The sequence below is a fragment of the Kogia breviceps genome, chromosome 13, assembly GCF_026419965.1.
Source record: "Kogia breviceps isolate mKogBre1 chromosome 13, mKogBre1 haplotype 1, whole genome shotgun sequence".
NCBI classification, from domain to species: Eukaryota; Metazoa; Chordata; class Mammalia; order Artiodactyla; family Physeteridae; genus Kogia; species Kogia breviceps.
In genome coordinates, this window is record NC_081322.1 from 65,446,224 (window position 1) to 65,458,737 (window position 12,514).

Genomic DNA, 12,514 nt, shown 5'->3' on the forward strand with positions numbered 1-12,514 from the left:
AAGACTGAATAAGATCAGGCATGTAGACTGACTGGCATGGCACCTGGCACTCAGTAACACATGGTGTTCATTTGGGTATGACTTGCCTTAAATTACCAGATCAGGGCTTCCCTGGTGGCGCAGTGGTTGAAAGTCCGCCTGCCGGTGCAGGGGACGCGGGTTCGTGCCCCGGTCTGGGAAGATCTCACATGCCGAGCAGCTGGGCCCGTGAGCCATGGCCGCTGAGCCTGTGCGTCCGGAGCCTGTGCTCCACAACAGGAGAGGCCACAACAGTAAGAGGCCCGCGTACCGAAAAAAAAAAAAAAAAAATTACCAGATCAAAGTAACATATTTGGTGTGTGGAGTCTTAGAGCAATTTGCCAGCCCTCTAAAATATTATATGCATTTTTTCCCTCCAAGAAAATAGACCTGTTTGGAGTGATCTAGACTACTGAAGTTCCTGTTAGTAATGATGATTTTCTAGTATATGAATGAAGTTGGGTTTGCAAACACCGCAAGCAACACACTGGTGTATTTCTGACTTGTTTCTGGTCAAGGCACCCTCTGGGAACTATCCGATTAAAAAAAAAAAAAAAAAAAGTACCTTTGACTGTCTTTCTAGTGATAAAACCATTTTATAATGCTTTTGGGATAAATGTTAAGTTGTATAAAACCGATAGTAATGCAAATAATACTTGTCCAGAGCGATACAAATGAATATTGTTTGGTAGAGATACAACTGATTTCCACCTTATAGAAAAGATGACTCCAACATTTACACTTATAGAATTGCCTTACAGTACATTAGCAGTTTGGCATCTATTAGCAAATTCATTTCAGCATTCCTGATTGTGTGCATATGCGCGCGCGCGCGTGTGTGTGTGTGTGTGTGTGTGTGTGTGTGTGTGTGTGTGTAATATCTGCTCTTCAAATTATCCTTTGAACCAATTTTATTATCTTACTGGTTTTTTCATGGTTTTCTCTGTAGTATACTGGGGAAAACCCTGGATTATTTGGGATTCAGAAGAGGTGAGTTCGACTCCCTACTCAACCAGTTGATTTATTCTGGCCAAGTCAAATACCCTTCTCCAAGGAGGAGTTGCCTCAAGTGTGAAAAACAGAGGACTACACTGCCACTTCTATTTATTTTCTGGAGCAAATAAGATAATCAAAAGAGGACTCCGTTGCATAGAACAATATACATTTACATTATCATTCTGATTTAGCCACATAAAATCACCTATGCCCCAGTGTGACCAAACTATAAATTGGAAGATACCTAGCTGGAGGTAAAAGCCGCCATGGCCCCTGGACAGCAGGAATCACACTTCTGGTCCTGGGTTGCCTTGGCTCTAAGCTGATACTTGTCACAATGAACTTATTAGAAAACTTGAATGTGATATCAAGAGGTATTTGACATGTAATAGCCTGGGTTTCCTTAATTCTTTGGGGATGATTTTTAAATAAGAAATGGGGGTAACTTAGATTTTGAAAGGAGAGCGAATTCTCTGGCTTAGGCAAATACCTGGTTTTATATAGTTTGCAGTCAGTGGTCAGATGGCCTGACACCCACTGATAATTCACTAGAGTAGTTCTCCTCCATGTTTCTGTTTCTTAAGAGATCTTAGAAGAGACTAAAAGTATTGGAAAATACTAATGTAATTGGTCACAACCTCTTTTAAAGTCTTGCTGTACAAAGAAATATAACTTCCTTCCTGCATGAATCATATACCAAAGGCAATTGCTTTGCCCATGGTTGATTACCTACTGTTACAGAAATGGTTTGCTTGTGGAATGTTTACTGTTACCCTGTGCAACTTCTGAAGCATTCAAGTTACATAGATCTGCTCTGCTAGGATTTTCAGTAGAAGACACTGTTAACATTTAAATTTTTTCTCCTCTCTTCTGTGTCCCCCTAAGAAAACTGCCACAATGTAGCCTGGGTTCTGTATGTTTTAGTTTTTATGTTTTCTTTTGGAAAAAAACAAAATTACAAAACAAAACATAAGATGTAAGTACTCACTTTCAAAATTTTTTGGAATAATTAGACAAGACTTTAAAAAATCAGCTTTGTCTCATACCCTCTCTTTCTCCAATAATCTGACACATATTTTGATGAGTTTCTTTTTTTAAAAAATAAATTTATTTATTTATTTTTGGCTGCATTGGGTCTTTGTTACTGTGTGCACGTTTTCTCTAGTTGCAGCGAGCGGGAGCTACTCTTTGTTGCTGTGCACAGGCTTCTCACTGCGGTGGCTTCTCCTGTTGCGGAGCATGGGCCCTAGGCGTGCGGGCTTCAGTAGTTGCGGCACGTGGGCTCAGTAGTTGTGGTTCACGGGCTCTAGAGCACAGGCTCAGCAGCTGTGGTGCACGGGCCCAGCTGCTCTGCAGCACGTGGGATCCTCCCGGACCAGGGCTCAAACCCGTAACCCCTGCATTGGTAGGCGGATTCTCAACCACTGCGCCACCAGGGAAGCCCTTGATGAGTTTCTTAAGTCAACATCTCCAGCCAGAGATAAAAGCCAATATATTAAAGCAATGAAAGAAGTCAACATATTAGAATCACCAGTGGATTTTAAAATAAATTATAATTTTGCTTTGCTTTCCTATTTTTCTTTTATGACTCTAATGAAATTTGCAAATCTAATTTTGTTCCCTAAAAATAAGGAGTATCTTTCTTAAACAGCCAGTTTCCCCACTTAGCTATATCTAGTTTATGGGACAGTGAGGCTGTTTTCTTCAAGATATACCTTTCCCAAGGCTGTTGGTTACCAGTTTCTTCCTGATACTCACACAGCTGTAGTTCCTGCAACACTGCCCACTCCCACCTCCTTTACTATAGTCTCAACTCTCACCTTGCCTCAGGCAGAGTGGGGTGCTGTTTGAAGGGTCCGCTTAGGGCAACTACTTGCAAAGCAAAACCAGTTGGTACCTGTTGGTGGAAACTTGCACATTCATTGGGCTTTGTGCTTGTCAACCTCCCACTGCTCCACAAAGAAGCAGTGAACCAATTTTATCCTGCAAACCAGAAACAGGAACTGAACGGGCCTCTAACCAGGCCTCCAAAACAGGAAGCAAGGGACAGTCCCTGCAGCCACCAGAGGGGAACTGACTTGTAGCAGAGAACTCCCAGAAGGCTGGCAGTTCCAAGGCCACTGGTGAGACAAGGCCAGGTTGTGTGCCTATAATTGGGCTTCACCTAGAGGTGGAACCAACTTGAACTATCAACTGACGAACATGTGAAGCAGACAAAAGGCAACCAAACGGAAGCAAGAAACCAGGATCCCAGGAGCCTGGGAAGCAGGACCAGTGGTGACAATCTGCAGTTGACTATTTGGGATAAGAAATGGGTGCTCTAAAAACAAATGTATTTTTGTGCTTTGGAGTTTTGTTTTTCATTTTGCTTTTTTCCAACTTTCTAGTAAAGCTCTTTCTGGAAAATTTTAACTTTGCCTCCAAGAAAGCAAGAGGAAGCACAGTGTTCTGAGCTCACAGCGGGCAGGCAATGATATGCCAGCAAAAAGTCAACAGCCCAGAGAAAAACCATGAGTGGGCCTCCACTGGGATATTTTTCTTAATCCCTTCCTAAACTAGACGTTTTCTTTCTGAGTTTGCCTATGTTTGCTCTTTTGATAATTTTGCTAAGGCTTATTTCTTGGGTGAAGAAGCAGTGACTTGAGGTAGGAAGGGGCTATAAGGTGGTTTAGACTAGAGGTTCTTAAACATTGCTCTGTTAATTGGCATGATAAAGTTTTCATCCATCATGGTGAAATGGGAAAAAGAATAATAAATAATGCGTTTTCCCATACATTTACTGTATGTAAAAAGCTATTCTTTATTCTAAGGTTATGCCTTCCTTAATTCAACATAAAAAATGTGTTTTTTAGAAATCGTGGCAGTAGCTGGCTGGTTGTCAAGTTTTCTTTTTCTCTCTTTATAATACACTTACCTGGAAAGATAAAATGTTGACAAACTCATGTCAGTCTTCAATTTTTTAAAACCGGTTCATGGGAACCACTATTTAGGAAATACTGACGCCACCCAAGTATACTTCTCCCTCCAAGTATATGAGACAGTATATGTGAAAGCCTCACTGGATTTAAAAGTAGAAAATGAAGAAGTGGTCTGGAAGACTCTCAGGAACTTCTCAGTCTGAGATAGGAGACAAAGGTTATGTTGGCTTTTGTTTTGTTATCAAATAAGACTGGAAGTCCTAAGGAGCTGTGCTGGAAGCAAGTGGAACCAAACCCAGAAAGTTCAGATGCCTGTCCAGTGACATGGCCCAAATGGGTGACTTTTATCACAAACGCAAGTAAGGTGGGAACACTATAGAGATGAAACTATAAAGGCTAAATTCTTAAAATTTCAGCCTCCATGTGTTTCCTTCCTGTTACCCACTGTTGGTACTGGGTGAAAGGCTGAGTGAGAGATTGCAATACAGAGAGCCTGCCTAAGAGAAAGGCCAGGCGATGTTCTGGCTAGGGGCGGGGAAAGGGGAAGCAGGCAGCCATCCAATCCTAAGCCCCCTGAGAGGGAGTGAGGTGGCCTTGAGCAGAGCACTGTTCCTGGGTCTTACATCAGCTGGAAGTCAAGCCCCATAAATAGGTTTGGAGGGGACGAAGGTGAAAGTGTTTATGGATCCCCTGCCTGTATCGCTTCCTCCTTTGCTGAGCATCCTTCCTCCTCCGTCTCTGCTCAGCCTCCCTCCTCTCCCTAAAGCCACCCAGTCCTTCCTTTGTCCCCTGCCTCACCAGAGCCCCTCTTCTCAACACCACCAATCCAAAGTGATGCTCCTACATCCAGCCAGGATGCTACCAGAAGCTAGATGAACACAAAAGGTCCTGATTCTAACACAGGGAAAGATGTATTCAAAGTCCCAGTTTTAGGACTTCTCTGGTGGCGCAGTGGTTAAGAATCCGCCTGCCAATGCAGGAGACACGGGTTCGAGCCCTGGTCTGGGAAGATCCCACATGCCGCAAAGCAACTAAGCCCGTGTGCCACAACTACTGAGCCTGAGTTCTAGAGCCCACGAGCCACAACTACTGCACCCTCGTGCCACAACTACTGAAACCCCACCGCAACGAGAAGCCCGCACACCACAACAAAGAGTAGCCCTCACTCACTGCAACCAGAAAAAGCCCACACGCAGCAACGAAGACCCAACACAGCCAAAAATAAATAAATAAATTAATTTTTTTTTAAGTCCCGGTTTTAGGTTGGCAGAAACATAATTTCCTGAATGTTTAAACAGATAAGTGGGTTTCACACTTCAAGTACACTGAATTAACAAGGCTTCTCATAGTCTAGTCCCAAATTTAACCACCATCTATAATACTATTTCTAAGAAAAAGTGTGCTCCTGGATCTAAGCAGCAACCTTGAATGATTTAGCCTGAATGAATGAATATAACTTCTTTATGGTTCAGTTTTTCCATAAGCAAAGTAGGGGAATAATAAAGCCTATACCAGTCATACTTCACAAAACTAATGTTCATTTTTTAAAAAATGTTGAGACCCTGCCAGTTGGGGTCTGTCTACCTGAATGGAATAGTTCTGCATCATTAACATTTGTATCACTAACACCTGTATCACTAACATCTGTATCACTGACATCTCTTAGCTTTTACAGAAATTTACTGCCTACAATGCAGGGGGCTGGGAAGGGGTGTTGTTAGCTTGGCAACTGCCATCTCTGAGTGACAGTATGTATATGTAAGTACAATGAATTTTCATAAAATCTTTGATAGAACATTAGTTTCCTCTCAGAACAGGAATGAAAGAATGACAAGTGTAGTCAAAGAACAAACTCGATTACAGTTAAACGATAATCAAATAGGGAAAATCAGTGAAAATCTTTAACTGCAATCTATTCTTTACAAAGATACCAGTACACAAAGATAGCTGAAGCTTCTAAAAATGTAACCAAGCTTTAAGTTCTTATTCATTCTATTAAGCTGAGCTGTTCGAACACGAACACTCCCTTTTAAATGTTGAGGCCCTTGTTAAGTCCCTCTTGCTTACCATTCTATTACAGATTGGGGTCACCTCTGAACCCCACTCCCCAGTTTGATTCTAGAGGCTATTTCCTGGAAGCCCAAGGCATTCCGTGTAGACCCTCACAACCAGGACCAGATCCAGATCTTGAAACTTGTTCCGATGCTCTGTCCCCGCACACCCTGCTGCTTTCCCTTTTCAAACACTCAGTATTACGTGAGGGAATCTTAGAAATTTACTTCAATTTCCCCCTCTACTTCCATCCTTGGTCAATTTTATAGGCCGCTGAAGGAGACAAAGGGCCTCACTCACAATTATGTGGTTCAGAGCAGAGCCAGGATGAAAACTCAGATGGAACTTGAGGGATGATGTTCTTCCCACTATATCATAATGGTTCAACTTTCGAGTGGAGGTAGTGGATGTAGAGCAATAGCCAGCATGGGACCAAAACCTTGCCAGGCCTGTTTTTGTAAGGCCTACAAGCTAAGATTGGTTTTTCCATTTTTAAACAGTTGGGGCAAAAACATCAAAAAAGAATAATACTTGGCGAATTACATGAAATTTAAATTTCAGTGTCCATTAACTAAGTTTGTCTGGAATACAGCCACGATGATTTGTTTAGGTCCTCTTTATGGCTCCTCTTGAGTAATACCTGCAGAGTTGAGGAGTTGTGAGAGACACCTCCTGCAAAGTCTAAAATGTTTATACCATCTGGCCCTTTACAGAAAAATCTGCTGAACCCTGGTAGAGTTTGAACAAGTGCTCTCTTAGAAATCAGAAGTCAAGTTCTACTACTATCTAACTTGGCCGCCCTCAGTTTAGAAAAACAAAGGGTTTGGACAAAACTGATACCATCCTTATTCGGTCACATCTTCAACATCTTCATGCCGAATGAGAAAACTCAGAGATCATGTCACAGGCAGGGGTGAAACCTGGGCCTGCCCAGGTTGAACAAAGCAGTGGGATGGGACAGAGCTGGCCTGGAAACACTGGTTTTCCTAGAGCGTGTCCTCCTCCCCACTATTCCACATTGCACCTAGATGGCTCATAAGGTCCCTGCCAGCTCTCTGTCACATGAGTTTGATGCTTCCCTCTCTTGATTCTGAGAGTAAGTCAGCCCAGCTAAATGCAGGTAGCAAGGGCAAAGCCAGACTTTTTAGAATCAGGCACCCAAAGTGAAATCCTCCATTAACCAGTTGTTACCTATGACCTTGGGCCTGTGATGGACCCCTCGGTTTTCTCATCTAAGAAGGATGCTAAGTACTTCCTTCACAGGCTTGTTTGGAGGATTAAATGAGATACATTTCAAACGTCTGGTCCCTTCTAATCTTTCTCTCTCCCTTTCCCAGAGACAGTATTTGGAGAATAAACAGTACGTGAGCCTTGTTAGGAAACTCTTTCAAATTAGCTTAGAATTTAAGATTACTTTTATAAAAAATACCCAATCTATCAATGCAATAAAAACAGGCTTATTATTTCACTGGGTGTTTTCCTCACATACCTTTCAGTTCTTTGAAACTTCTTCCAAATTATAATCCAAAAATAAAAGTGCTGTAATTTTTAGAAAAGTTATGTTTCTTGTTTAGAAAAGCAAGTCACACAAAGAACCAACCTAAAATATATTATACTCATGTCCAGTTATGAAGACCAAGACTGTAAAATACACCCGAACCAAAGTCCTAGTTTATTTAGTCTGGCTTCCTTAACATGAAGTTCTTCTTGTTCTTAAAATATTCAGCTTTGGCTGAATTCCAAGACTGACACAAGCCTACTTCAGGTGTTTTGAAGAGACTGAAGAGAATTAGAACTGGAAACAAGATTGGATTATAAAATCTTCTACGTGATCACAAATGCAAGAACCTTATTGCTTGAAACCACCATTAAATCAAATTTTATGCCTCTACTTATTAAAAAAATAAATACGTATATATTCTCAACATTGGTTGTACAGGGTGCTAAAGGTTAATTTCAATAACATGCTTTCATCTCTAACATTTGCTAAAAGATAGTGAATTCCTGCAGTCACTTGAATTGCAGTGACACTTTCTGAAATCTGTAATAGGTTGAAAGGATTTTTTTTCACGAATTAGTCTAGCTACCACTTTAATGGGCACACTTTAATGGCCAATCTAATCTTAGTTATTAAAATAGCATATTAGTGTTTCAAACAATGTTAAAATTATATACTTTCCAGCCCATCAGGGCATATGGAGTAATAAAAAACAGGCCTTGCTTCTTTCACCAAAATCCTAACAAAGATATCATACAAGTTTAGTGTAAATTACAAAGTTGCTTTTGGAAGTAATTACTTGAAACTTCAAATTGGTAAGAGATGGGAAATCAAACCACTAAAGTTAAGGGAAAGGGAGCTGGAAAGATCATGACATAACATGCAAATTCATACAGATCCGCTCCGCCTGCAGCTGGCTGAGTGACAGAAGTCATGATTTCTGTACTCTCAAAAGTACACAGAAAAAATGAGGACATCATCTAAAACAGGCACAGGTATATATAGAAGGAAAATGTGGGCCAAACCTAACAGAACAGAAACCAAAACACTAAATGTAGAAAGGCTGATTGGGGCAAATATCTCGCAATGCACGAGATCAGAAGTTCTTTAAGAAGACCACACGCACCCCAGGGCTCCTGGTGGCTGGGCAGTCAGACTCTCGCACAAGTACACTCTCCCCAGAGCTGCGAGAGGCCGCCCGGAGCAGTCACGCAGCGCGGCTCGCTGCCTCTGAGATGGGGCAAGAAGTAAATAAGTAGGAAGCTCGATTGCTGCCCAGAAATTGTTTTTTTCCTGCCCAGGAAAGAAAACAAAAAACATTTTTCCCCCTGCGGCGGCCTGAGAAAAAGTGAACCCTGACCGCGGAGGATGGGGAAGGGGTTGCACACGCACCTGCATTGTAAAAACGGTCCAGCACCGCAGTTTCCCCAAAGTCCAGTTTCCCGAAATGCAGGGTCTCCAAGGTGGCGCCCACCGTCTCGCACGCCTGCCGCAGGCACTGCAGGGCCTCGCTCTCGGCCACCACCAGCTGCCCCTGGCTCGCTTCGTTGATGACATATGCCACCGTGGTCTGTCGGCCTCCTCCGCCACCAGAGTTGCCCCGGCACCGGGTGGCGCTGCTCCCGGAGGTGGCACTGGGACACCCAGCACCAGGGGCCGCAGCACTCTCCACGTTCCAGAAGCTGCCCGGTGGCGGCGGCGGCAGCTGGTTCTCCTCGCCCTCGGCGGCCGCCGCCGCTCCTCCCCTCCGGTAGCTGCCGCCCTCGGCCAAGGGTGGCACGGAGAAAGTGATGCCCTCGCCCGCCTCCGCGCTCATCTCTCCCGGCCCGGCTGCAGTGGCGGCGGCGTCCCCCGCCCAGCCGCACCGTCTGGCCAGCCACAGCTCGGGGCTGCTCCGCGCGCGCCGGGCTAAGCAGCTGCCATCCCGCGTCGCGCCGCGCCGCCGCCTCCTCTCCGGCGCCCTCTCCCCCGAAGGGACGCCGCTGCCCGGCGGCGGCTCGCCCCTCCTCGGCGCCTCCGTGGCCGCGCCGCTCGCCCTCTGCAGGGTGTAGAGTACAAGGGGTGGGGAACCGGGTTGAGCGGGAAGGGACAGCTCTTCCTTTTCTTGGCGGGCGGACAAGTCGGCAAGCGAACCTGCGCCGCGGCGCGGCTCAAGGGCGCCCCTCTCGGGGTGCGGTGCGCCCTGGCCACCCGGAGCGCGGTCCTGGCTCCTTCCGTGCCGAGCGCTCTGGGAGGGGTCGGGGAGGGCGCCCTCTGGGTGGGGAGCTACCTGGCCAGCACCTCACAGGCGGGCCGACTCCCTGGACCGCGTCCCGGAACAGCTGCAGCGGCCGCCGAAAGGATCCGCCTCCTTCCTCGGCGGCGGCTCCCCTTCATCTGCTCTGTTTCCTCCTCTTTCCCCGGCCTCGTTTCTCTTCCGATCGCCGCGGCCGCTTCGTCCTGGCACCAGCCTGACCGCTCCAGTCTCACCGCTCCTTGCAGCCGCTCGCCCAGTCGGCCACCGGCTTCTTGGCCGCCCACTCGTCTTGGCACCGAGAGTCAGGGCCCGCCCCGGGGGAGGGCGCTGCTGGGAAGCTCGAGTCGGGACTAAACCGACTGCGCCGCGGCTCCCGGACCTCAACCCAGCCCCGAGCGCCGCCCGGGGCCAAGGTTCTGCACCGTCACCCACCGGGCCCCCCACCCAAGAAGACCTGGAGTAGGCAAAAGCCAGGAGCGCACGCGACGACAGGATGGCGCAAAAAAGGTCTCTCGCGAATACTCGGGTCTTCAGAGCCAGCGCAGGAGGCATTTGCAGCGTTCCCCTTGGCCAGGGCGCCCCCCTCCGGCCCCAGCCGGCCTCGCTCGGCAGCGCGGTCCGGTCACGCGTGCGGCGCTGGCAGCACTAGGGCAGCATCTGGAGGCCAGCATTGCGCGAGGCGGGAAGACTTCAACTACAGTCCTGCAGCCGGCCTGAACTGGAGGGTGGTTTATTGGTGACAGTGGCTCACCGCAAGTGGCAGGCTAAATTTATCGGGTCTGCCCTGGTACTTTTCATTTTCAAATTTTCTATAGCTCTGCTATCATGAATAATTGATTAGCTCCAAGTGCTGAACGGTATAGCGTTCCCATTTGTGTTCTTAAAATTTCCCCCAACACCGCGGATACTTACTTCAGATAGAAAACCGGTTCTATACTGGACTTGGCAACTCATCATCGGCCAGATGAAAGAGGGAAATTAAGTGATTACTTCTATTTTTTAAAATTGCACCACGGGAGGACGGGGGGTGGAGGGGAAATGCCTGAATTGCTTAAGAGCAATCAAAAAGTATCTACTTATTTGGGAAAGCAAAAACAGATGTGTAAGTTCTCAGAGAACTCCAAAATGCTATAACTTCAGGAAAACCAGTGAAAGCTGCAGTGAAATAAAGTAACAGGTTTGGGCTTCCCATCTCCAGGAACCGAGATGAATGAGTTCTATGAAAATGGTTGAAGAATATTGCAAATTACATGCAAGCTAGGGGGAAAAGGAAGGATAAAACAGTTGAGTAGTAAACAGTGAAAAGAAGGAAGAAAACGGTAATGTGGGAAAACACTTAGCAGCTGAACAATTGTATCTGCACAATTGTATCCTTAATGAAGCAAAGTGATGTTAGCTTTTCTAAAGATTTGTAAAACGATAGAAGTAAATTTCTAGCAAGGAAACGATTCTATGTGATCCACATCTGCTTCTGAACTTGATATCATTAGGAAAGTAATTATTTAGTGAATCTGTGATCATAAGGAAACAAAACGTTGATGGACTACTAATAGATGTGTATCTTTTCATATTTCCAACAACTTGTCAAACCTCCAAACTTCTGTGAAAGTGTATAATCCTCCAACCCATGCTGGCCCAAAACAATAAACACAGGAAAGTCGTTGGGACCATGTCTGGAAAATTAAAATGCCCAAATTCTCAAAGAGCACTTGACTACACAAATAAGGCCCAAAATTATATATACAGCTATTTTCTAAAAACCATAATTTTTAGACCATTTCACCTTTGCTTCCATTCCAGATCTTTTCAGAGCCATTGTTCATATACAATTTTGTTTTATTTTGGTCACTTTGTTTTACTTTGAATTGATTTAATAACTTTAAAGATGTTACTGATTACTGGCACCCAAACCCCAACGCAATGCTGAAAGACTTCCTTTCTTGGTACCAAGACTCTCCCACCTAAAAGGCATGGTTTAGCTGATTAATCTTACACAACGTGTAACCAAATGAAATTTCCATTTTTATAGCTGATAAACAGTTTAAAGTATGTAAATTCAGATGGTTCCATTTACAACTCAAATTTGAGTCCTGTGCGTAGGCAGGGGCACCAGGCAGAGGGCATGGGCGTGGTGCTGAAATTCTGCCTGCCTTCAGCTTGCCTGGCCTGCCTCAGGGTGTCTGTCTGGAGGAATGAAAGCCTTTTTCTAATTCATCACCCAGCAGTTGTGCTTTTTGCAATTCGTCTGTATAGAAGGCGCACCTTTTTCTAAGCGAAAAGCACATCAGATATGGTAATGGTGGACAGGAGAAAAATCATTGCCTATCTTGGGCTTCCAGGTTTCTTCCTGAAGATGCAAAATGGTGAATTTTAAACCTGAAATGGGCAAGTGTCTCCTAGCTAACTAGCGTTTGCTTTAGGTGACAAGCTTGCCTCTCTATATATCCTCAGGTAAGATAAGTAGAAATATTATATACTCTTTTTAAAAAAAAACAGCAGGTTCTTATTAGTTATCTACTTTATATATATTAGTGTACATATGTCAATCCCAATCTCCCAATTATTCCCACCACCATCACCCCCGCCCCTGCTTTCCCACTTTGCTGTCCATACGTTTGTTCTCTACATGTGTCTCTATTTCTGCCTTGCAAACTGGTTCATCTGTACCATTTTTCTAGATTCCACATATATGCATTAATATATGATATTTGGTTTTCTCTTTCTGACTTACTTTGCTCTGTATGACAGTCTCTAGGTCCATCCACATCTCTAGAAATGACCCAATTTCATTCCTTT

The 12,514-nt window shown here is 44.9% G+C and overlaps 1 protein-coding gene across 2 annotated transcripts in view; it reads right to left on the reverse strand.

Annotated features, from left to right (window-relative positions):
• MAP3K5 (mitogen-activated protein kinase kinase kinase 5) overlaps positions 1–9,760 on the reverse strand; it is a 222,076-nt gene extending 212,316 nt beyond the window's left edge. Inside the window, exon 1 of one of the 2 annotated variants that reach the window (XM_059083975.2) lies at positions 8,875–9,760. In XM_059083975.2, coding sequence (XP_058939958.1) covers positions 8,875–9,298 — 424 coding nt within the window. In that variant the 5' untranslated portion in view covers positions 9,299–9,760. The remainder of the gene's footprint in view (positions 1–8,874) is intronic. The other variant, XM_059083977.2, reaches the window with a different exon arrangement.
• Between the last annotated feature and the right edge of the window lie 2,754 nt (positions 9,761–12,514).